The sequence below is a fragment of the Ailuropoda melanoleuca genome, chromosome 14 (assembly GCF_002007445.2).
Source record: "Ailuropoda melanoleuca isolate Jingjing chromosome 14, ASM200744v2, whole genome shotgun sequence".
NCBI classification, from domain to species: domain Eukaryota; kingdom Metazoa; phylum Chordata; class Mammalia; order Carnivora; family Ursidae; genus Ailuropoda; species Ailuropoda melanoleuca.
In genome coordinates, this window is record NC_048231.1 from 17,979,104 (window position 1) to 18,003,369 (window position 24,266).

A 24,266-nucleotide genomic window follows, 5' to 3' on the forward strand; every position below is an offset into this window, starting at 1 on the left:
CAGCTATTTAGTAAATCACCCTTCATTAGTTATTCATTTGCCTCCTTCCAAGTGCGAGTAGCAGGACCAGCTCTTTGTTCTTTCAACTTTGCTTGCCCTAAAGAACATGACTTGTGCCCCAAGTCCTCCTTAGAATCTTACTTATTTTGGCAGCTAGGAGGCCGTCATCATTCTAATAGGTCATTAAAACTACTTCTAAAGGGAAGAAACTTAGTCTCAGAACAGCCTCAAAGGCAGATAGTTTCTTTCCTTCAATACTTGCTAAATAACTAAGGAAGGTAAAATGCATGTCTCAATCTTAAAAGTTCTATAAAGAAATGGAAGATCTAAAAAAAGTGCTACAAACAAGGAGCTCTAAAAGTAAAAACAGACAGTATTATATCTCAGGTGCAACCAAAATATGGTATTTAATCAAACGTTAAATCCACAGTAAAAAATCTTGTAATTAAAATCACTGAATGCTGCAACATGCTGCTGAAAAAAAATTTCCTGCAAAGCCTCCAGAGGTCTTTAAAAATAGGACAGAATCATCTATCAAGATTAGTTTTAATAAAGTCCTACAAAGAGATAAAAGGACTGAATTACATAAACCCCTAAAGGTTTCTTCCAGCTCTAAGCTTCTGCCAAAGCTTTCCATTTTAACTCTTTCAAAGTTTCCCCAGCGCTAATTGTCACCCTTTACCCCAAATAAAGGCTGACCCTACTCTCCTCTGAATGGCAAGGGAAGAAAAATTACTGCTTTACTGCTCCTCTTCCTTGCGAAAACTCTGTCTGCTGTCATCATTAAAAAATAGTAATGTCTACACAGGACTGCCGTAAAAAACAAAACCCAATACTCCTATGATGCTTCCCCTATGCTCTCACAGAGGTACCACACTCACAGCACTTCTGACACCTAATGTGGGGGCAGTTTCCACTCCAACAAGCACTTTTGTGACACCAGCTGGTGTCAATTTAACTCAATTCTGACACACTCCACCTGGAGATAATGTGCGATCCCCAGGTGAAGGGCTTGGTCGCACAAGACCGCTCCCCACCCCACCCCTGCCTGGGATGCCTGTCGCAAGTCCAGGTTGTCCCCTGTGCTTCTAACCCAGAAGCTACTAATCAGGTTCCCACCACTTCCTCCTCTGGATGATAATTTGCTAGAATGGCTCACAAGAACTCAGGAACCTGTTTATTTACTGTTTCCTAGTTTCTTATAAAAAGATATAATAAAGGATACAGATGAACACCCAAACGGAAGAGGTGCACAGGGGGCAAGGTGTGTGGGAAGGGGCATGCCACTCTAACATCTCCACATGTTCGGCAACCTGGAAGCTCTCTCAACCTGGTACTTTGGGGATTTTTATGGAGGCTTCACGACATCTGCATGAGCAATCATTAACTTCATTTCCAGGCCCGTTCCACTCTCAGGAGAATGCGGGGTGGGGCTGACAATTCCAAGCTTCTAAACATGGCTTGGTCTTTCTGGTGAGCAGCCCCCATCCAGGAGCCCACCCAGACTCACCTCATTAGAACAAAAGACACTGCTATCACCAGCGAAATTCCAAGGGATTTAGGAACTCTGTGTCAGGAATAAGAGTCAAAGACTAAATATTAGAACAAAAGATGCTCCTAGTATTCCTATCACTTAGGAAATTACATAAGTTTTAGGAGCTCTGTGCCAGGAACTAGAAGCAGAAACATATATGCATATCTTTCCCTATTATCACAGCTTGTGTGCCAAAAAGAAAGGAAGAAAGAAAGAAAGAAAGAAAGAAAGAAAGAAAGAAAGAAAGAAAGAAAGAAAGAGAGAGAAAATAACAAATGGTAAGGATGTGGAGAAATTGGAAGCCTTATTCACTATTAATGGGAAGGTAAAATGGTTTAGCTGCTGTGGAAAACAGTGTGGCATTTCCTCGAAAAATTAAAAATAGAATTATCATATGATCCAGCAATTCCACTTCTGGGTATATATCCAAAAGAACTGAAAGCAGGGTCTTGAAGAGCTATTTCTACACCCATGTTCAAAGCAGCACTATTCACAATACCTAAGCCCTGAAAGCAACCCGAGTGTTCACTGACAAACAGCTAAGTAAAATGTGGTATGTACATACAATGGAATATTATTCAGCCTTAAAAAGGAAGGAAATTCTGGGGTGCTTCAGTGGCTCAATCGGTCTGCCTTTGGCTCAGGTCATGATCCCAGAGTCCTGGGATCAAATCCTGTGCTGGGCTCCCTGCTCAGTGGGAGTCTGCTTCTCCCTCTCCCTTTGTCCCCCCTCCCCCGCCGCTCATGCGTTTTTTTTCTCTGTCTCTCAAACAAATAAAATCTTTAAAAAAAAAAAGGAAGGAAATTCTGATACACACTGCTACATGGATGAACCATGAGTACATTATGCTACATGAAATAAGCCAGACACAAAAAGAAAAATACGATTTCATTTATATGAGGTACTCACAGCGTCACATTCATAGAGGAAGAAAACAGAATGGTGGTTGCCAAGGGCAGGAGGAGAGAATGGGGAGTTATGTTTAATGGGTATAGAGTTTCAGTTCTACAAGATGAAAAAAGTTACGGCAGTGGATGGTGGTGATGGTTGCACAACATGATGAATGCATTTAATGCCACTGAACCGTACACCCACAAACGGTTAGGATGGTAAATTTTATGTCATGTGCGTTTTACCACAATAAGAAAAAAATGGAGGAAAAAACCAGAAAACAAAAACAGCAACATTTGATTGTTTTACATGCCCATTCTATCACAGGATCTATTTACTCAAACTCTAAACCCAAATCCAACAAAGGGCAAGCACGTATCTTCATCCCTTCAAACACTGCAACTCTTGAGAGTGTAAAAGAATCCTAGAAGTTTCTAACTTCTCTCGTGTTCATTAAAAGACAAATGTTGGGATATGTGAGGAAATGAATGTATATCCCAGGTTTAAAAACTCTAAATTTATACTTTAGTTAAAAGATGACACACCCCTGCACGCTTAACATCTTATGTGTATTTTTATGGCATAATTGGCAACATTTCCCCCGGAAAGTGAGAGAAAATAAATAGGGGTTGGTGCACTATCACTTTAATTGAAACAATACAACTTAATTATTTTAAAGATACTCCTGTTCCAATGAAGTTACCAAAGCCTCTCCTTTGCTTAAGAAAAACAAAAAACAAAACTAACAGATAGTATTCCTCATATCCATGTACAAAGCTATATCCCTGAAGTCCTCATTTTAAACACACGGTGACCAAGAGTTTTCCAGCAAGGGGGCGCCTGGGTGGCACAGCGGTTAAGCGTCTGCCTTCGGCTCAGGGCGTGATCCCGGCGTTATGGGATCGAGCCCCGCATCAGGCTCCTCTAATGTGAGCCTGCTTCTTCCTCTCCCACTCCCCTGCTTGTGTTCCCTCTCTCGCTGGCTATCTCTATCTCTATCAAATAAATAAATAAAATCTTTAAAAAAAAAAGAGTTTTCTAGCAGGGATACTGGAGCCCTGACCATTTTTTCAGGCGTTCTAGTAGACCAGTCTTCCAGATTAGTGCCTTGAGTGGAATTTTTCACTAAAATACGGTAGAAAAAGTCAGCCAGATGTTAGAGTCATACAGATTTTTAGAATTTCACTTTAGCAACTTGATGTGTCTTCATCTTACTATTAGTTGGCAACCTCTGAAGAAATATCATACCTACAAATGCTAGACTGTTAGAGATTAGAGGAGGAATTTAGTATTAAATGAGAACATAACTCTTATGTTAAGTGAAAAGAGCACCTAAACACAAAATACCTCTGAAGTGTGAACACCTTTCTCTTGACTTCCTTTTCCCTCTTAAAAAATCATAATCCAGTCCTTCATCTGCAATGTATTTTCTGACTCCCACCCGTCAGGTTTCCCTGTTATAATCCCTACCACAGCAATTTTGTCTTATTAGCCATTTATGTTGCTAAAAAACAACCCCTTACACAACCAATAATGAGAGTGTGCTTACACTTCCTCTCTCACTCAATTATTTAAAATGAAAACAAATCTTTGGAATCTGTGCATTATGGTGCCTTCCACCTTACAACTTCAGGGGAAGTCAAGTCTCTTTTATGTGTTTTCCCACCAACTCTCATAGCCTTACTATGTCAACATGACCCAGAGGAATGCTTTATTTTCTGTTTCACACCAAAAAGTAATAGGCCTATCTATCCCATCTACTGACTGGGGGAGGAGGCAGCTAGCTATCTATACTAAAGTCAAATTAAATCACAATAGTCACATTACTTCTGGGAACAGATGACTTTGCGGCAAGAAAAAGTTTCCCTTAATATCTAAACGGGATTTTAAGTATTAAAGTCAATTGCAAAACTCACAACACTTCCAGCAACACTGACTGATCTTTTAATCTTTTTAACCAGCTTGTTTTGTCTTTAAAAACACATTAGGGGATCGGTCAATCCAGAGAACTGGAAGGCTGTTACTAATTACTGTCTTCAATTCAAAACTTTTCAAAATATTTCAGAACTCCCTGGACTTGGTGATTCAGCCTTGGTTAACTGGTAATGGAGACTCATCACAAGTCACCACCTGGGTTCCTAACTCAATCTGGAGCCCACGATGAGGGTCTCACCACAGGCTGAGTAAGAGGCACCAGACCGGGTTCACTGTCAGATGTGTGGTCCAGCGCCTTGCCTGCAGAAGGGGAAGATGTGGTAGGAAGACACTTGGGTGTGTTTTCGCCTGGTACCACCTCCTAACTTTCTTTGCTTGCTGAGGACCCCGAGAATGGTTTTCCTTGGAGGGTTTCAGGACTCTAAGAGGAAGCAACCACCTCGAGGACATGAGGAAGGAACCTCGAGAGGAAGAACCAAGGGCCCTCGAGTGGATATTCCCGGGGTCCGCGGGGTCACTCCCTGCCTCCCCGGGGGACCGACCCGCATTTCTGGCCAGATCAGGGGGAGGAAGGTACTCGAGCTTTGAGCAGAGCCCAAACCTCCGGAGGAAAGGAGAAAGACCTCAGACGCGGAGATACGAGGGAGCCCCTACGCCGCCCTTGAACCTCCCGCTCGGGGCAGGCCCGGTCAGCGCCAAGACACCGCCGCCAGCGCACCTGAGCCGTGCCCGGCGCCCGCCCCCGCGGACGGTCACCGCGACCTCGCCCCGCCCGGCAGCCCCCTCTGCCGGCTCCGCACGGGCACAGCTCGCGGAGTCCCCGCCCGCCACCTCCGGCTCAGCCCGGCCGCCGGGTCCCACCATACCTGGCCGGCGGCGGCTGCGGCGCTGCTCCTCACATAGCCGTTCCGCACTTCCCCGTTCGCCACACAACCGTTCGCCCGCACCGGGCGACGGCAGCAGCAGCCTCCGGGCCCTGGCCGCATCGTCCCGGTATCACCAGGCACAAGGAAGGTTCTGTAGGCGGCGGCCCAGGCGGCGGCTGCTCCAGTCCCGCTCCACACCCCACCCACCTCCCCGAAACCGGAAATGGCTGCGCGCCGCCGCCAATTACCAGCCCGGCCGTCACAGGGGGGCGGGGCCCACTCCCGCGGAGGCGGTGGCTGGCCCAAGGCCCGGCTGCCAAAGAGAAACGGGGCGGGGCCGGACAGGAGGGACCTGAGCCTAAGGACTCCTGGCCAATCTGGAGGAGAAGGAGGCGGACCCCATGGTGCTGTCCGGCCAATCACGGGCAACAGCAAAGGCGGCTCGGGGGTGTCGAGGGGTCTGGGTAGGGTTTGGCGGCTTCTGGGTCCACGCAGAGGAGGCGGGGCCCAGGAAGAAGTAGGCCAATTAGAATGTGAGGACAGGAAGGGGGCTGAGCCCTAGTGTCCAGAGCGGGTTCCCGGGTTCTCCCGGACAGGTGGCGCCCTCTCTGCCCTTGCCTCGGGGAAGTTCTGGGATGTGAATCCAAGGCGGGCACCGGGCTCCTTTATGTAATCAGCGAATGCCTATGTGCGTATCTATAGAACAGCATTTTTAGCATTCTCTCACCATTCTTCAATACGCTGCGTACATTAACACATTCCTTAATAATTCGGATGTCTCTTTGCCCTTCACATCTGCCCCTAATCAGGGTTTTCTGTACGATTTCCTTTAAAGAGTACTTCCTTAAGAGTCAGGAAACCTGGTCTTATTCCAACTCTGCCAATAACTGAAAGCTAAACCTTGTGTATTTAGCCACTCTGGGAGCCAAATTCTCAAAAATAGAGTTAATAATTCCTGTTTCGTAGGCTTATTGCAAGAAATATAATGCCTGGCCCATAGCATAATAGATATTATTTTGCACCCCTTGCGTTCTATCTTCCCATAGGGGTTAGAAAGGAAATGGATCTACGTCGCAAAGAGACTTTTGGTTACACATAAAGAATTTAGCGTCATAGGTGGGTGCCTGGGTGGCTCAGTCGGTTAAGCATCTGCCTTCGGCTCACGTCATGATCCCGGGGGCCTGGAATTGAGCCCGTGTCAGGTTCCCTGTTCAGTGGGGAGTCTGCTTCTCCCTCTGCCTCTCCCCCTGCTTGTGCTCTCTCTCTCTCTCTTAAATAAATAAATAAATAAATAAAATCTTTTAAAAAATAATAATTTAGTGTCATAGTTAAGAGTATTGACTCTCGGGGTGGTCTGGATTTGAATCCCGGCTGTGCCACTTACTAGCTGAGTGACCGCTATATATCTTCATCTGTTCAGTGGAGATAATAATAGTTGTCCTGAGGATTTGAGTTAAGACATATAGTGTATTTTGTAGAAGACCTGGCCATTAGTAAATTCATTAAGTGTTGGTTAATTTTTTAAAGATTTATTTATTTATTTTAGAGAGAAAGAAAGAGAGCATGGGGTGGGGGAGGGGCAGAAGGAGAGGGACAGGGAGAGAGAGGCCTCAAGGAGACTCCCTGCTGAGTGTGGAGCCTGACTTGAGGCTCAATCCCAGGATCCTGAGATCATGACCTGAGCTGAAATCAAAAGTCAGACACTCAACTGACTGAGCCACCCAGGCACTGCATTTTTAATTGCTGAATGGGCCTATGAGAATCCGTGCATTCTTCCCCCTACCGCATCTTTAGGAAAGGGATTGACAAGCTATCAGTTTTTCATGGTTTAGGAGCTGAACAATCTAACAGCAGGTGGACAGAGCAGATACCTTCTTTGAGTCAACAAACACTATGATCCCAAAGAACCTAAGTTTGTGATAGCAGTATGAGGCTAAAAGAAAAACGTGGTTGCACCTCATGGCGCTTACATTCTAGTGAGAGAAAAGATGTGTAACGCAAACAGCAATTGAAGGCCTACAGAAGGCTGGAGTTCTGATGAGGAAGGCTGGGCCACAGTGACAGGTCTAGACTTTCCATACAGAAAGTTTTTCAGGGCAGGAATCTGGTTGGAAAGCAGGGCTAAGGGATTTAATGGAAGCTTAGATAGTAAGCTGAATGAATTTGGAAAGGACTTGGGAAGAAGATGTAGGATGAGCTTAATCTTGAAGGATGAGCAGTATTTGGAGAACTGGGAATGAGAAATAAGGGGAGGATGTTCCCAGGAGAGGGAATCTTCAAAAGCTCAGGTACAGAGGCTGGGAAGAGCAAAGCCTTAAACTAGAGCCTAAGAGTGAGGACCGTGGCTAGATTAGAGGAATCCTGTTAGTCAGTCCCTCTCTCCGGAAGGTAGGACACAGGTCCTTGTCTTGTTCTGCCACTTACTCACCATGCATGGTCTTGGATGAGTCATGCAACATCAGCCTTGGTTTCCTCACCCATCTTACAAAATTAATACCTGTACTACTTACCTCACAGGGCTTTTGTGACCATCAATGATATAATACACAAATGATCTGATAACCTTGCACGCCATTGCTAAATCACAAAAGGGATGCCGCAGAAGGCAGTAGGTAACACCCCAAGCTCCATGCAAACAGGAAAACAGCTCCTTCCAGATGCAGAAGTCACCTCATCATCATTCTACTGAGCTCACATGCAAAGTTCTGGGCTAGGCACCGGGGCTACAAGTCTTCCTTCAAGATTACTCAAGCCATTTCAACTGTAAAACCTTTCTTGAACTCCAACTTCCTCACCAGATTAGTGTCTTTCTTCACCATGAACTTTATACACACCTGTCTAAGCAAGCACGTGTCACATTACTTTGGGATTTTTTTTTTTTTTGAGTGAGATTACAGAGTGGTTCAAAGCAAGAGCTCCGTGGTCACACAGAATTGGAAACCCAGCTCTAGCACTTAAAAGCCTTGTGACTTTGGCAAAGCTGCTTGACTTCCCTGTGACTCAGTTTCTTTGTCTGTAAAATGAAATACACCTCATAGAGTTGTTGTGAGAACCAAAAAAGAAAAGCATTTAGTACCAGGGCCTGTCACATAATAGTCAATAAGTGCTGGCAATCATTAGTTGAGTAAATGAATTATTTGTCAAATGAATGAAGGAATGAATGCATGAATACACTTATACCCCCAACTAGACAGAGAGCAAGCTCCTTGAGGTCAGGGGATTGTCTAATTCACCTTTGGGTTCCTAGTACCCAGCACAGTGCCTGGCACATAGTAAATACTCAATAAATGACTGAGAAAATGAATGAAAATCTGGCCCTGCCTCCAAGAAGCCTTCTATCACATGGCGACTGTGTTAAGTCACACAGCTCTTTGTGTTAAGCCACATGGCAAATGTGTTAAGGTTCTTGTGATTGCAGCTAACATAGGTCAATATTAGAAAACTTCATCAAGAGGGGCGCCTGGGTGGCACAGCGGTTAAGCGTCTGCCTTTGGCTCAGGGCGTGATCCCGGGGTTCTGGGATCGAGCCCCACATCAGGCTCCTCTGCTGGGAGCCTGCTTCTTCCTCTCCCATTCCCCCTGCTTGTGTTCCCTCTCTCGCTGGCTGTCTCTATCTCTGTCAAATAAATAAATAAATCTTTAAAAAAAAAAAAAGAAAAGAAAAGAAAACTTCATCAAGAAAGGGAAAATTATTGCAACTCTCCCCAAGATAGGGGAGTGTGAGGACTCAACTATCCCAAACCTTGGCAACAGAAAATTATAGGCCTTCTTCCCAGTGCCAACCCACTTGTGAGGCTTAGCTCTTAGCCACTTACTACTTTCATATTCCCTAGGTCAAATTTATAAATTTCCAGGAAAGAGAGATCTGATTGGCCCAGCTTAGGGTGAGATGTCTAATGCTCGCCCAAACCATGGTGGCCAAAGCACAAGGTCAAGCTGCTGGAGGTGAGGAATCAGTTACAAAGAAGGAGGAATTGCCGCAAAGAAAGGACAGCCCTATCATTGTCTGCTACAAGGAGCTAGAACCTGGGAATGAAAAGAACAAATAACAATCACTGGGAAGGAGTACTGAGGAGGAGGCTTCCAGTACAGCATTAAAAAAAATTTTTTTTAAAGTAAACTCTACAAGATCAAGAGTTGTCTGCTTTACGGACTGAGCCAGCCAGGCGCCCCCAGTATAGTATTTTTAAAGGGCCACGTAAGACCACTGCTTAGAAAGAGAAATGAGGGGCGCCTGGGTGGCACAGCGGTTAAGCGTCTGCCTTCGGCTCAGGGCGTGATCCCGGCGTTATGGGATCGAGCCCCACATCAGGCTCCTCTGCTATGAGCCTGCTTCTTCCTCTCCCACTCCCCCTGCTTGTGTTCCCTCTCTCGCTGGCTGTCTCTATCTCTGTCGAATAAATAAAATCTTAAAAAAAAAAAGAGAGAAATGAAGTGAGAGAAAGCAGGCTAGTTCGCCGGAGGAGCAGGCAGCCTGTGCTATCAGGGGTCTTGGTTGCATGCATGCAAGTTAAGGCTGGGTGACTTACACAGAAGGTTATTAGCAGCTCAGTGACATGGCTGAAGGCTGAAGAAGCAGGCTTAGAAAAAGTCAGGAGCAAGAGATCTGGGGCTTGGGCAGCAAGGTGAGATGTCTAATGCTTGCCCAAACGATGGTGGCCAAAGCATGAGGGCCAAACCCTTAGGAGGGTCTGTGGCAGAAACTGTCTGATAATTGTACCACCAAAAGAAATGACCCCCAACCACCCTTACCGTCTTAGATCACTTGCCATAGAGGCCGAGTCCCAGGAGAGAGCATCTGATTGGCTGAGTTTAAGTCACATGGGTCCACTGGGGAGGGGCTGAAGGGGGGCAAATAGAAGGATGTGGTTCCTTTATCTTTCATGGTGGGAGCTGCTTTCCAAAATTCACCTTCCTAAAAAGAGGGTGCAAAATGAAAAGAGGTGATTTCCCAAAAAGAAACTGAGGACCTCATGGAAAAATGGAGTGGACACTGGGCAGGCAGAAATGATGAACATCAGTTAAGACTGCAGAAGAATCATAAGGGAGAAAGAGCCCTTTAGAGGTACTCTGCTTTGGTACAAAAACTAGGGCTGGGCAACTCAGAGGTATTGTCTGATCCTGACCCCGAGATCATCACTTAGTCTTTCCTTTCCAAACGTTTCATGGTCGTTCATTAATTTTTGTATTTGGCCAATTGTTTGACATACTTTTTTCTGGGCATCATGTTATTACATCAGGTACTACAAATACAATGATAGGGGCACCTGGCTGGTTCAGTTGGTAGAGCATGTGACTTTTGACCTTAGGGGTGTGAGATCGAGCCCCATGTTTGGAATAGAGTTTACTCAAAAAAAAAAAAAATACAATGAGGTCAACGGCCATGAATTTTGAGTACAGGAGCTTTCAACCACAGCCCAGGACAGGGGCAGCTTCCCACTGGATCACTTTGGTGACATAAAAGCTTTAAAGAGAAATTCATCAAGTGTCTCCCTGACAATAAATTCAAAAATGCTTTGTGCAGAAATGAATCAAAACACTATTTAGGATGCAGAATGGAGAGGCACCTGATGGCACAAGAACCCCTGGAAAAACTGGGATTTGATTTGATCGATGGAAAACCAGAGGCAAAAACTAACTTCTAATGGGAAAAAGACTATTGACCTCCGGGTCGTCCAGGACTGACCATGTCACGTGACCTTGTCACCTGAGGATTTATGGTGAGGTGCTGTGACTTCCAAGGGGCTTCCAGGATGCCATCCTTGATAGAAACATCTCATCCTGATGTTTCCCAGGTTATTTTGAAAAATTATGGTTCCTACTAGTGTTAGGTTTTTTGTTTTTTCTTTTAAAGATTTTATTTTTTTTTACATAATCTCTACACCCAATGTGGGGCTCAAACTCACAACCCCAAGATCAAGAGTTGATGGGTCCACTGAGCCAGCCAGGTGTTCCCCCCTTTTTGTTTCTTAAAGATTTTATTTTTTTTTAAAGAGTGTTAGGTTTAAAAAAATAAATAAAGAGTGTTAGGTTTTATCTTTACATTGTGTGAGGCAGAGTTCCTAGGGAGACCTATGCCAGCAGGTCAGAATGTGGAGTCATGCCTGCTTAGTGAGGGGACACATGGACCTCCGTGAAATGGTGACTCCATATGGTAATACTCTGCACAGCTTCTCAATACTGACATGCTGAATGTTCACAGCTTCAGCTTCTTATATAGATATTGTCAGAAAACCATTCCCTAGGGGCGCCTGGGTGGCACAGCGGTTAAGCGTCTGCCTTCAGCTCAGGGCGTGATCCTGGAGTTCTGGGATCGAGCCCCACATCAAGCTCCTCTGCTATGAGCCTGCTTCTTCCTCTCCCACTCCCCCTGCTTGTGTTCCCTCTCTCGCTGGCTGTCTCTATCTCTGTCGAATAAATAAATAAAATCTTAAAAAAAAAAAAATTCCCTAGCAAAATGGTTTCCTTTTTGTACTTATATACGCCAGTTTATTTCCTTTTTTAAAAAGCAAAAATAGAGTGTAAACTTGGCAATGAGAAAAAAAATACAATGAAAAACAGAAAGAAACATAGTCTCTGCTCCTTGTGGAGCTTATGGTCTTGACTTACAAGAAATGGGTTTATTATTTCCCTTTTTACTACTCTTAACTTAATACAGTGAGTGAAAGAGTCTGATTCTCTCCCTGAGTTTCTGGCCCTACTTTTGCCAGAAGATCTTGGATAACATTTTTGGACCATTTTCGGTGGCAATATTCGCATCCACAAAACTGAGTAGGCCCTGGGACAAGAGCTTAGAATTGCATTATTATTTTGAGGCCTGGGCTGTTTAAAGGAATGATGGCATGCAAATATGAAGCTTTAATAGGAATGGTGGTTCCTGATTGGCTCAGGGTGCCTTCGAAGCACCCAATAGAGTGATTTCAATCTGTGTCTGACAAGGGACTCCTGGGTGGCTCAATTGGTTAAGGCTCTGCGTTTGGGTCAGGTCATGATCTCAGGGTCCTGGGATAGAGATCCTTATCAGGCTCCCTGCTCAGCAGGGGGTCTGCTTCTCCTTCTCCCTCTGCAGGCAGCTCCCCCTGCTTGTGCTCTCTCTCTTTCTCTCTCCCTCAAATAAATAAAATCTAAAAAAAAATAAAATAAAATAAAAAAAATCTGTGTCTAACAAGGTATTTGCATTTGGACCTGGGAGAGAAGACAGATGAGCGCTCCAGGAATAGGCATTTAGAGCCTGTGTCTCAAGGGTAGCTCTCTCCGTGTGTTTCCTCTGCCCTAGAAGCACGTCCGAGCCTCCTACCCAACCACCACACCCCACACTGCCACCCTGGACTTCCTGTGGGTATTCACTCAGTTGACTGTGGCAATCATCTGAGGTTCTGTGTCAGGAAGTGGACTTTTGCTTCTGGCTCCAGGAAGAAGGGGTGGTGCTGCAGATAACCATTATGATAATGGTGGTGCTATTAGTCCAAGCTTTTTGAGTTGCAAGTTTTGAAACTGAATTCAAATTGGATTAACTACAAAGGAGATTTATTGGCTCACATAACCAAAAAGAGTAGGGGGTAGATCCAACTGGATGCATGTGCTCAAACGATGCCATCAGGAATCCACCTCCATCCTTGGCTTGGCGTCTCTCTGAGTTGGCTTCACTCACACATTAGGTGGTCGCCACACCATAGTAAAGATGGCTCGTGGCTGGCAAGCTTGCATTCGACCAGCTTTAAAATCTCAGCCTTCTGGACTTTCATTGAAGAGTCCCAGCTAAGTTCCCATTGGCCCAGTTCAGGTCACACACCTTAAGCAGCTGTTGAATTGATTGGCCAGGCCTGAGTCTTGTGCCCGCCCACTCCCTCAGGTCTGAGCCAAGAGCTCTGAGACTGGAGACCAATGGTTTCTGGAATGGAAGAGGTAGGTGTTGTTTCCAGAAAAATGGGTGCTGGGCAGGCATAAACAACAGATGTACTGCTCATGTTAGACTTGATGATAACAACAAGAAGCAGGAGGTAAGAATGCCTAGGAGAGTCTCACCACTTTTAGAAGACATTATTAAGAAATACTGGTTTTAGACTTTCCCTCCTCCCCAAATCCAACCTCCAAAATTTACTCCAAATTGATGTTTATTTAAACTGATTAAAGTGATTGGTATCTTATCATTTTCATCTTCATCAAATCATCATCCCAAAGCAATTAATAGGGGGCGCCTGAGTGGCTCAGTCATTAAGCATCTGCCTTCTGCTCAGGGCATGATCCCGGAGTTCTGGGATCAAGCCCCACATCAGGCTCTTCCCCTGGGAGCCTGCTTCTTCCTCTCCCACTCCCCCTGCTTGTGTTCCCTCTCTCGCTGGCTGTCTCTCTGTCAAATGAATAAATAAAATCTTAAAAAAAAAAAAAACAACCTCTGTGTATGGAGTTATGTCAGAAAAATAGAAATATCATCTCTACAAACTAAGAATTTACTCTCACAGGGAGCATAAATGATGACAGAGGACTCACAGACAACCATACTAGCTCCGAATATGTTATGTATGGTCAGTTTTAAATGACATAATTGAATTATATATGTAAAGGATACTTCAGTTAAAAAAAAAAGAAAAATGACATAAGTTAGAAGGTTCATTCATCTAAGCAGGGTGGCATATGTATCCTATGGAGTGATGAGATTTGTGTATCTATTTTATTTTAGGTTTTTTAAGTAGGCTCCATGCCCAATATGGAATTTGAACTCACCACCCTGAGATCAAGAGTCTACCCACTGAGCCATCCAGGAGCGCTGAGATTTTAAACAGAACAGGTTTACGGTGAGGGTGCCATTTCTCTTCCACTGCATTATAGAATACTTTAAGGATTTTGCTGTCTTCCTCATCAGTTTATATTTACTTGGCAGTGCTACATATTCTTGGACAAAATAACTTCCTTTAAAATGGCCTTCTGAGGCTCTTGCCCATACCCTCAATCTTTCCTAACTTTTTCTCACATATTTTCCTGTCTTGTACTGCCTCCAAAGCAATCATTTTTGGTGCTTGATATCTGGGAGAGCCATTTGAACCTGTATCTAGAAGAGTGCTGTTCTGTTGCTTATGGTCCCAGGGTATCGTCAAAGTCACCTGAAAGTTCTTTCAATAGATGTCCTGAAAAGCACAGGAATTAGAACAGCAGTGAGGAGGCAACAGGGGTGCCTAAACAGTTGACAGGGAAAAGGAACTTTTTTGTACCCACTTTAAGACCCTGATACTCTAACATTTCAAAATACAGTACACTTCTGTTTTATATCAAGAACACCTTTTAAAACATAAATGACAGCTTTAGAGTCACCTTCTGTTTCAACCCAATCTTGACTTTCCTCATGTTGACCATTCCATACAGATTTGCCAGTCCATATCATTTCATATCATTTCAATGGGTTGCTTCTCTATCACCCATTCCACTCTTCCTTCACTGGTTAGTAGTCATATACTTAGAGCTGGGTTAACTGCTGCCCAGGCGCTTACCACAGTGACAGGTTTACGGACAGACACAGCTTAGTTGATCTGATCATGGTAAGACTGGACTGGAGATTTGGGTTCAATGATTGGAGGAAGGAAACCTATCTATTCTCCTGGAAGGTGTGCTGTATGAATATGAAGCCTACAACTGCTGCAGCCCTTGGGCTACCAGAAAGAAAACCTGTGTAAGGATGAAGCCAACATCAGGAAGTGAGCAGAGTGGCTCACAGACATATGGAAGGGGCGCTCTGATCAAACCATGCCTGAAGCCTACATCTTGACATTTCAGTTATACTGAAGCAAGAAATGTTCTTTCATTGTTTATGCCAGTTGAATTTTTTTTTAAGTTGGAACTTAAAACCCCCTAACTATTACAGTCCCTCAGGAGAATCTTTTTTACAAGATTATTGATGTATAATTGATATTATGTAAACTATATATATTTAACTGTTAAGATATGATGAGTTTTGATATATGTACACACCTGTGAAATCATCTCCACAATCCACATAATGAAAATACCCATCAACCTCAAAAGATTCCCAGTACATATTGGGATCCCTCCCTCCGTCACTACCTTTCTCCATCCCTTTCTGTCAACAGACTGGTTTGCATTGTCTCCATGTTATATAACAGAACCCCTGAGCTGCTGTTTAAGACAATGGAAGAGGGGCGCCTGACTGGCTCAGTCAGTAGAGTGTGCGACTCTTGATCTTGGGGTTGTGAGTCTGAGCCCCACATTGGGGGTAGGGATTACTTAAACATAAAGTCTGAAAAAATAAAAAATAAAATTAAGACAATGGAAGAGTGCAAAGGAGGAGCCACTAGTGCCTGTGATGCCCCCATGCACTGCTCTGTCTCGAGTCACACGCTCCGCCTCCTGCATTGTGGCACCTAGCTCCTTGGCACTCCAGGTGCCGCTCTTGTGGGCCCCCAGCTGGACCCTTCTTTTTAGGTAATGTTTGTTTCTTTTCTTTTTTAAAAAATTATTTTATGAAGTGTGAATGGAGAAAAGCACTAGTTCTTTTTTTTTTTTTTTTTTGGTTTTTTTTTTTTTTTTTTTTTGNTTGGCAGAGAGAAAGAGAGAGAGCACAAACAGGGGGAGTAGCAGGCAGAGGGAGAGGGAGAAGCAGGCCTCCTGCTGAGCAGAGAGCCTGACATGGGACTCAATCCCAGGACCCCAGGATCATGACCTGACCTGAAGGCAGATGCTTAACCGATTAAGCCACACAGGTGCTCCAAGTAATGTTTGTTTGTATTACAAAAGCAACATATATTTAATCTAGGAAAGTTAGAATATAATATAAGCAAAAGAAAAGGGGAAGAAGAAAAAGGGGAAGAAATTAAAATCACTAATAATATATATTGATATATGACCTTCCAGGAAAAATAAGCAAGAAAAAAATATAGTGAAAGAAAAATGGGAAGAAAATTTGGGGCCAAATGAGCAGTACAAGCAGTCACCAAGATATAACACAGCCTAGACTGCGGGCAGACAACCCAGTCGCTTGTTATTTCTGGAGCAGAGTCCTAGAGGAGTAGTTCCCATGCTACAGTTCCATAATGAAGTATAGCACTCAACATGTATCATTTTATAGTCCAGGTATTTGTGTACCCACCTGTGTTTGTTTTCTCATCCACTAGTGAGACGGTTGTTTACATATCTTTTCTTTTCATGCATTTGTATCCCAAAGAATCAGACCCAAGAATTCTGTGTTCACGTTGTAGATAATTCAATGTATTCCTGCTTTTCAGGGTTTTCTTTTTTTTAAGATTTTATTTATTTATTTGAAAAAGAGAGAGCCAGCCCAAGGTTGGGGGCAGGGGCAGAGAGAGAAAGAGAGAGAAGCAGACTCCCAGATGAGCAGGGAGCCCAACGTGGGGCTTGATCCCAGGATCCTGGGATCATGACCTGAGCTGAAGGCAGATGCTTAACCAACTGAACCACCCAGGCGCCCCCCCCACTACTTTTCAGTTTTTAAAAAATTTTTTTCTACTTTTCAGGTTTTTTAAATCTATTTATAATAATTAAAAATCTAATGACAGAGTGGGACTACAAGTTTGCTTTAAGTTTAACATTTTAAAAAATTAACATAATACATTATTTTAATAGAATAAAGGACAGGGGCGCCTGTGTGGCTCAGTAGGTTGAACATCCGACTCTTAATTTCGGCTAGGGTCATGATCTCAGGGTTGTGAGATCCAGCCCTGCAGCAGGCTCTGTACTGGGAAGTCTGCTTGAGATTCTCTTTCCCGCTCCTTCTGCAACAAAATGAAAAAAAGTCATCCAGATTAGAAAGGAAGAACTAAAGGAATCTCTATTTGCAGACGACACTATCTTATACATAGAAAATACCAAGGATATACTAACAAATGGTCAGTACTAATAGGTAAGTTAAATACAAAGGTCGCAGGATATAAGGTTAATAAACAAAAATCAATAGAGTTCTATATTCTAGCAATAAACATTCTGAAAATGAAATTGAGAAAACAATTCCAGGGGCGCCTGGGTGGCACAGCGGTTAAGCGTCTGCCTTCGGCTCAGGGCGTGATCCCGGCGTTACGGGATCGAGCCCACGTCAAGCTCCTCTGCTATGAGCCTGCTTCTTCCTCTCCCTCTCCCCCTGCTTGTGTTCCCTCTCTCGCTGGCTGTCTCTATCTATGTGGAATAAATAATAAAATCTTTAAAAAAAAAAAAAAAAGAAAACAATTCCGTTAAACAACAGCCTGTAAAAGACTAAGATACAGAGAAAAAAACAATTAACATGGGGCACTTGGGTGATTCAGTTGGTTAAGCGGCCAACTCTTGATTTTGGCTCAGATCATGATCTCAGGGTCCTGGGATTGAGCCACGCATTGGGTTCAGCACCCAGAGGGGAGTCTGGTTCAGGATTCTCTCTCTCCCTCTGCCCCTCCTCCCCCCACTCTCTCATATAAATAAATAAATAAATCTTTTTATTTTATTTTATTTATTTTTNTATTTTATTTTTTTTATTTATTTATAAGACAGAGATAGAGACAGCCAGCGAGAGAGGGAACACAAGCAGGGGGAGTGGGAGAGGAAGAAGCAGGCTCATAGCAGAGNGCTCACAGCAGAGGAGCCTGACGTGGGGCTCGATCCCATAACGCCGGGATCACGCCCTGAGCCGAAGGCAGACGCTTAACCGCTCTGCCACCCAGGCGCCCCATAAATAAATCTTTTTAAAAAATTAACAGAAAAGTGCAAGGCTTATACACTGAAAACTACAAAATATTATTGACAAAACATAATCTAAATAATGGAAAGATATCCCATGTTTAGGCGTTGAAAGACTTAATATTGTGAAGATGACACTGCGAATTCAGTGCCATCTCTATCCAAATCCCAGCTGTATTTTTAGGAGACACTGACAAGCTGATCCTAAAATTCCTAGGGAATTGCCAGGCACCCAGACTAGTCAAAACAACCTTGATAAAGAAGAACAAAATTGGAGGCCTTACACTGCCTGATTTCAAAACTTTACTATACAGTTGCAATAATCAAGACAGTGTGCTAACATAAGAATAAGCATAAACAATGGAATAAAATTCAGAGTCCAGAAATAAACCCTAATATTGATGATCACCTGATTTTCCACAAGAGTGCCTGGATGACTCAAGGATGGAGAGAATCATCTTTTCAACAAATGATGCTGGTACAACCAGATATTCACATGCAAAATAATGAAATTGGACCCCTAACCATATGCAAAAATTAAGTCAAAATGTATCAAGGACCTAAATGTAAGAGCTAAGACTATAAAATCCTTAGAAGAAAATATAGGTATAAATATTCATGACCCTGGATTAGTCAGTGGTTTTAGATATGACATCAAAAGCATAAACAACCAATGTAAAAATATATAGATTGGAGTTCATCAAATTTAAGAACTTTTGTTCTTTGAAGGACACCATTAAGAAAGTGAAAAAATGGCGTACCTGGGTGGTTCAGTTGGTTGTGTATCTGACTCTTGATCTCAGCTCAGGTCTTGATCCCAGTGTTGTGAGTTCAAGCCCCTTGTTGGACTCCATGCTGGGTGTGGAGCCTACTTAAAATATAAAAAAAAAAAAAAAAAAAAAAATTAAAGTAAAAAAAAACCCACAAAATGGAAGAATATATTTATTTGCAACTTAATAATACTTATAACTTAATAAAAAGTTATAATAAACTTAATAATAAAAAGATATAACTTAATAATAAAAACTTATAACGTAATAATAAAAAGACATAACTTAATAATAAAAAGACAAACAAAAAAAAGCACCCTATTTTCAAATGGGCAAAGGACTTGAATAGACATTTATCCAAAAAAGCTAATTAAAAAATTCTAGAACCAAGAAAATAAATGGATCAAAAGAAAAAGAAAAAAAAAGAAAAGCAAATGACTAATAAGCAAATGGAAACACGCTCCACTTCATTAGTTGTTTAGGAAATGACCATCAAAACCACAATGAGCTACCAGGTCATACTCACTAGAACAGCTAAAATTAAAAGCCACACAAGAAATGTTAGTGAGGATGTGGAGGAATTGGAATCCTCATACATTGCTGGTGGGAATGTGAATGGTGCAGGAGCTTTGTAAGACAATTTGGCAGGTCCTCAAAATGTTAAATATAGAGTTAACATATGATGATACAATTCCATTCCTCTAGGTACCTACCCAGGAGAGATGAAAACATATGCCAACATAAAAATTTGTATACAAATCTTCATAGCAGCATTATGCATAATATTTAAAACTTAGAAACAACTCAAATGTACACCAAATGATGAATGGATAAACAAACAAAAATTCCATACAATTGAATAAAAAGGAATGAAATACACATGCTGCAACATACATGAAACTTGAAAACATTATGCTAGGTGAGAAAAGCCAGATAAAAAGACTGCATATTGGTCCACAACAGGCAAATCAGAGACAGAAAATAAATTAGTGATCACCTTAGGCTGTGGTGTGGGTGGGGAGGATAAGGGGAGGAACCTCAGTCGGATTGGGACTGACTACTAATAGATACAAGGTTTCTATTTGGGACCATGAAGATGTTCTAAAATTAAATTATGGTTATGGCTGTGCAACTCTGTAAATGCTAAAACCACTGCATTTTATACTGTGGGTGTTGAAGTTTAAGGTATATAAATTAATCTCAATAAAGCTTTAAAAAACAAAACCTAAGAAGCTTTATTAAAAAAAAAACACTCTCACAGGGATAATGTCCTCTTTATTGATGGAGAAGGGATTTTTCTTTTTTAAAGATTTTATTTATTTATTTGACATAGAGACAGCCAGCGAGAGAGGGAACACAAGCAGGGGGAGTGGGAGAGGAAGAAGCAGGCTCCCAGCGGAGGAGCCTGATGCGGGGCTCAATCCCAGAACGCTGGGATCACGCCCTGAGCCAAAGGCAGATGCATAACGACTGCGCTACCCAGGCGCCGATGGGGAAGGGATTTTTATAAATCGTGTAATTTCAACACCTACCTCAGTGCCTGGCCCATGAAGCACTTGATGACAGTTTAATAAAAGGAAGGAAGGAAAGAAGGAAAGAGGAAAGAGATGGATAGATGTGACTATGATATTCCTTCAAAAACTATTCACTTCCTATAGTGTGCCAAGAACCTAACATACATTGTCATTGGCCTCACCTTGCAAATGAGGAAACTGGATCTCCTTGGAGGATCAGTAACTGACTCAAATCCTTATGCTAGTGAACAGCGGAGGGAAAATCAGAACCCAAGTCTGTATATGCCAAAGCCAATATTCTGTATATTCATTTCTGTAATTTTGATGAAGATCTGAAACTATAGGGGTGACTGGAAGCTACGCTGACGTGAGTTGGAGAACTGTGTAGGCATGTTCATGAGCACACTGGGGGATGGACAAGGGAAGGAAAGGGGTAGCTTCTGAAAATTAGGTGTTGTTGAGACTCGAAGGGGCCCAATAAATAATACTCTCATTCTTATCAAAGTTCTGAACAAACCGAGAAATAAGACAAAAGGTTGAGAGATGCACAAGCAAAGTGCAGGGTTAGATTGGTGGGCTTGGGGACGGTGTGAGCTGCACTTGGGTTAATACTATGCCATCACTGTATTGCAATTCTTGGCACTTTCCATTTTGTACTAGGTCCCACAATTATATAACTGACAAAGATGTCACCTGACAAAATATCACCTTTATTACTGTTATAAGGGGTCTGGGAGCATGTGGCTTGAGTGTGACAGCAAACGTCTAACCTCTAGTCTAGACCTTGGGCAACCCACCTAAGGGAAAGTTTGAGTCTGCAATGCGTATGCGTGTTGCTCACTCCCACTGGTCCTGGTGGGAAAGGAGAAAGAAAGAAACCAGACCCCCCAAGCCAGGACTATTGATAAATCATTCCCATCCAGTGGAGAAATCTATCCCACGCCAACCAGGTACCTGACTCCACCTCCCTGGGAAGGGGTAAAGGATGGGGCAGGAGGCCAAGAGTGATTAGGTAAACCAGAGAAACGGGTAGGCATTCCCTTTTACAGTAGTCAAGATTCTTTTGGTTATAAGTAAGAGATACAATCAAATCAGCTTAAATGGAACAGGATGTTTTGAAAAGGTGTTGCCAACAATGTTTGTTTTAAACACCCAGGGGCACCCACCTGGCTTAGCTGGAAGAGAGTGTGACTCTTGATCTTGGTTGGGTCATGAGTTTGAGCCCTATGTTGGGTGTAGAGGTTACTTAAATAAATAAAAACTTGAATTAAAAAAAACCAAAACAAAACAGCAACACCAAATCTCCTTTCCCCTTTCTACCTGCTAGTTTTGTTCAGCCACAGGCAGGAAGTTCCTTGATCTCAGAGAAGCAGATGTCCTGCCAGAGCTATGAATCATAATCATGGAAATCCAATTCCCTTGTCCTGGCCAGGCACTCACTTTTCCAGCCTGTCTTGGAGGTAGAGTAAATATATGAAACAGTTCTAGCCCATAAGATATAAGAACTTCTATGGAGACTCTAAGAAAGAGGGATTTTTCATTAACAAGAATTAAGCCTCCTTCCGTCTTCTCCCTTCTTTCTTACTTGATGCAATGATGTGAGGACATGACATCTCCAGCCATGGAAGCCATATTGAGACCATGAAGAAACAGTACAGAATGAAAAGTCAGCATGCTGAATAATAGCCAAAAGATCAAAGAGTCTGGGTCCTTGATGATATAGCTGAACTGAACACACCCTGGCTCTGCCTGTCTTCAGACTTCGTAAGGAAACAATGTGTCCTAACGGTTCAAGCCATGGTCACTTAGGTTCTCTCTTACTTGCAGTGAAATACATCCAAACTCCTACAGACTTACACCACACTCGTAGTGAACATCAAGGAAGCCAAGGACAGCTGCTCTCAAACACGAAGCAGGAACTGGAAAGTTGTCACACTCCTAGGCAGTTACTCTCTCTTCCAGCCTCCTCTCTGCTTCTCTCTGAAAACCTGTCTTCATTCTTCTCTGCAGACCGGTTTTCACCGACTCAACTTCCACACAGCGAAGCCTTCCCTGTCTGCATTTCCTGCATCTGAGAGCCCAGCTCAGGCTGCAACATCTCAAGCTCAATTCCAAAGTCTAGAAGCGAGGGGAGGCTTGACCCCGCTGTGGGTCCTGTATTTCCCTGATACCCTAGCAGCAAAGCCACACGCTGGACCACTGGCTACCAAGGGCCCCTCCGTGTGTGTGTGTGTGTGTGTGTGTGTGTGTGTGTGTGAGCGAGATTCTCAGAGGAAGGGGAGGCATGGGCTAAAAGACACCCCTAACTATCTACCTTATCGGGTGAGCCAAAAAGGAAGGGAGATAAAAGCCAGGTTATGTTAGAGAGTGGGTGGGAAGGGGCCTGAGAGAGATGAAAAGATTCCGGCAGGAAGTGGAAAAGCTGGGAGAGGAATGAGCTGGGGGGGGGGGGTTGTAGCTGAGAAATTCCTCAGAAAAGAAGTCAAAATTCAATCCCCTAAAGACTTTCCTTGAATGAGGAGTGAGGGGGAGAGAGGTGGCCAGAGAGATAAGGAAGGAAAGGCGTGGCCCTGGAGAAGGAAAAAGCTGTCACCGAGAAAACAAGAGGGAACCCGCCTCCTCGGCCCCCAAGAGGGAAAGCCAGGACTTCTGCTTCTCTTAGGCCGAAGTCCCCCCCGAGGACGTGTGTTTGTGCGTGTTCCCTGGCAGCAGCTGGCAGCGACGCTTCTGTCGAGAAAAGGTCACTGAAACAGATTGGGGTCGGCCTTAATGCTGTTTCCCCGCAGAGATGAGAACACGGCGTGGAGGCCGGAACGCTGCCCCCAGGGTCACCGGCTTCCCACGTGGCCGCCCAGATAAGCGCCACAGCCGGAGCGGGGCGGGGGGACACGGAGCGAGTCCGGGAAGGGCGCGCGGGCGGGGCGGGGCGAGGCGGGACGTGGGGCGCGGGGTCCCCGGCGAGTCCCTACCCCTCTGCCCGCGGCGCCGGCCGGGTCCGGACGGCAGGCAGGCGCAGGCGCAGACGCGGGCGCTGGCTCGGGGCGGGGCTGCTGAAGGACGTGTTCGGGGAAAGCGCAGGAAGGAAGTCGGGGCGGCAGGATAGCGGGGCTGGGGAGTCGCAGGGGACAATTCTGGGAACACAGAGGCTGGGGGCGATTTGGATGCAATCCCCTTCCTCCCTCCCTCCCTCTTTCTCTGCATTCCTGCATAATTTATCAACACGGCTCTGGGCCCCAGCGCACGCACGTTCCGCGGGGCCACCGGGAGGGATCGGGCGTGCTTGGTTCACTACAGGTCATCCAGCGGCGTGCTCCGCACATAGGAGGTGCTCAGCAAATATTTCTTCCATGAGTCAGTGCGTGGAACTTGGTCACCAGAAGAAAGGATCCAAGACATAAGCTGATGTGCTGGTTGTTTTAATAAGGGGGTACTCGCCGAGAAGAGTAACCTTGACACCATTTTTGGCTCTGCCCTCTGAAATGTTACTGTTTTGTGCTGGTAGACTAAGGCAGGAAAAAGGTTTGGCACCACTGCACCAATTAGTAATCTCCCAACCGAATTCGTGGAGGGGATTATTTTTGTTTACATGAAATTTCACCGGGAAGCCTAAACAAATCACAGAGCTTACAGAGCTGGTTTTCAAAAACATTCATTCGGTGCCTGGGGGGTTCTTTTCACAGAGCGTGGGACTCTTGATCTCGGGGTCATGAGTTCGAGTCCTACATTGGGAGAGTACTTAAAAAAAAAAAATTCATCCGCTGATACTCCAGGGTTACTGATAAAGAACTGAGGCCCAGATGGATCATATCTAAAATTATTGTAATCTTTTCATAATATATGTCAAGTCATTATGCTGTACATCTTAAACATGTACTGTTGTATGTCAATTATAATCTTAATGAAACTAAAAAATAAGTAAACAATTTAATTTTAAAAAAAGAGAACTGGGGGCGCCTGGGTGGCACAGCGGTTGAGCGTCTGCCTTCGGCTCAGGGCGTGATCCCGGCGTATGGGATCGAGCCCCACATCAGGCTCCTCCGCTGTGAGCCTGCTTCTTCCTCTCCCACTCCCCCTGCTTGT

General features: G+C 44.0%; 1 protein-coding gene, 1 long non-coding RNA gene and 1 pseudogene across 3 annotated transcripts in view; 1 reads left to right on the forward strand and 2 right to left on the reverse strand.

The window, feature by feature from the left end:
- The window catches only part of SPTLC2 (serine palmitoyltransferase long chain base subunit 2), a 98,915-nt gene extending 93,480 nt beyond the window's left edge, over positions 1-5,435 (reverse strand). The window contains exon 1 of the mRNA XM_002926349.3: positions 5,228-5,435. Within this exon, the coding sequence (XP_002926395.1) occupies positions 5,228-5,347 (120 nt within the window). The 5' untranslated portion in view covers positions 5,348-5,435. The remainder of the gene's footprint in view (positions 1-5,227) is intronic.
- A 5,160-nt stretch (positions 5,436-10,595) lies between these two features.
- On the forward strand, positions 10,596-10,872 carry LOC117796089 (annotated as a pseudogene).
- Positions 10,873-18,719: 7,847 nt separating this feature from the next.
- Positions 18,720-23,243, reverse strand: LOC117796086. 2 transcript variants are annotated; one of them, XR_004620437.1, is made up of 3 exons: positions 21,507-23,243; positions 20,369-21,410; positions 18,720-18,770 (listed from the first exon to the last, which is right to left on the reverse strand). It is a non-coding gene; the product is annotated as an uncharacterized LOC117796086 (long non-coding RNA). The 2 variants fall into 2 exon arrangements; XR_004620438.1 differs by lacking the exon at positions 18,720-18,770 and having other exon boundaries at positions 19,648-20,427; positions 21,353-21,410; positions 21,507-23,235.
- Positions 23,244-24,266: the final 1,023 nt, after the last annotated feature.